The sequence below is a fragment of the Penaeus monodon genome, chromosome 33 (assembly GCF_015228065.2).
Source record: "Penaeus monodon isolate SGIC_2016 chromosome 33, NSTDA_Pmon_1, whole genome shotgun sequence".
NCBI classification, from domain to species: domain Eukaryota; kingdom Metazoa; phylum Arthropoda; class Malacostraca; order Decapoda; family Penaeidae; genus Penaeus; species Penaeus monodon.
In genome coordinates, this window is record NC_051418.1 from 25,298,460 (window position 1) to 25,298,804 (window position 345).

At 32.5% G+C, this 345-nt stretch overlaps 1 protein-coding gene across 1 annotated transcript in view; it reads left to right on the forward strand.

The window, feature by feature from the left end:
• Positions 1–345, forward strand: part of LOC119594185 (NADH dehydrogenase [ubiquinone] 1 beta subcomplex subunit 2, mitochondrial-like) — an 8,161-nt gene that overhangs the window by 7,252 nt on the left and 564 nt on the right. The window contains exon 2 of the mRNA XM_037943255.1: positions 217–340. Within this exon, the coding sequence (XP_037799183.1) occupies positions 217–340 (124 nt within the window). The remainder of the gene's footprint in view (positions 1–216; positions 341–345) is intronic.

The window sequence follows — 345 nt, forward strand, 5'->3', positions numbered from 1 at the left end:
TAATACATTCCTTCATATGATTATTTTCAAAACAAAGTATTTGGCAAATGCTTAATATCAGGATATGTGAGAGTTATGTATTGCAAGATGATCCTGAAGTATTATATTGTAATGTTGATTAAACATTTATATCTTAGGAACAAGAATGTCAGAAAGTGAATAACTGTTTTAAACTGGTTGTAAATATTTGATGATAAAGATAATTTCATCTTCCAGATGGGCATATCGGGCTTCACCACCAAAACCAAGCAAATTTACACTATATAAAGCTGAAATGGTTGGTGCGGTGATGTGGTGGTGGATCTTGTACCATCTTATGACTGAACCAGAGCATATTACTGTAAG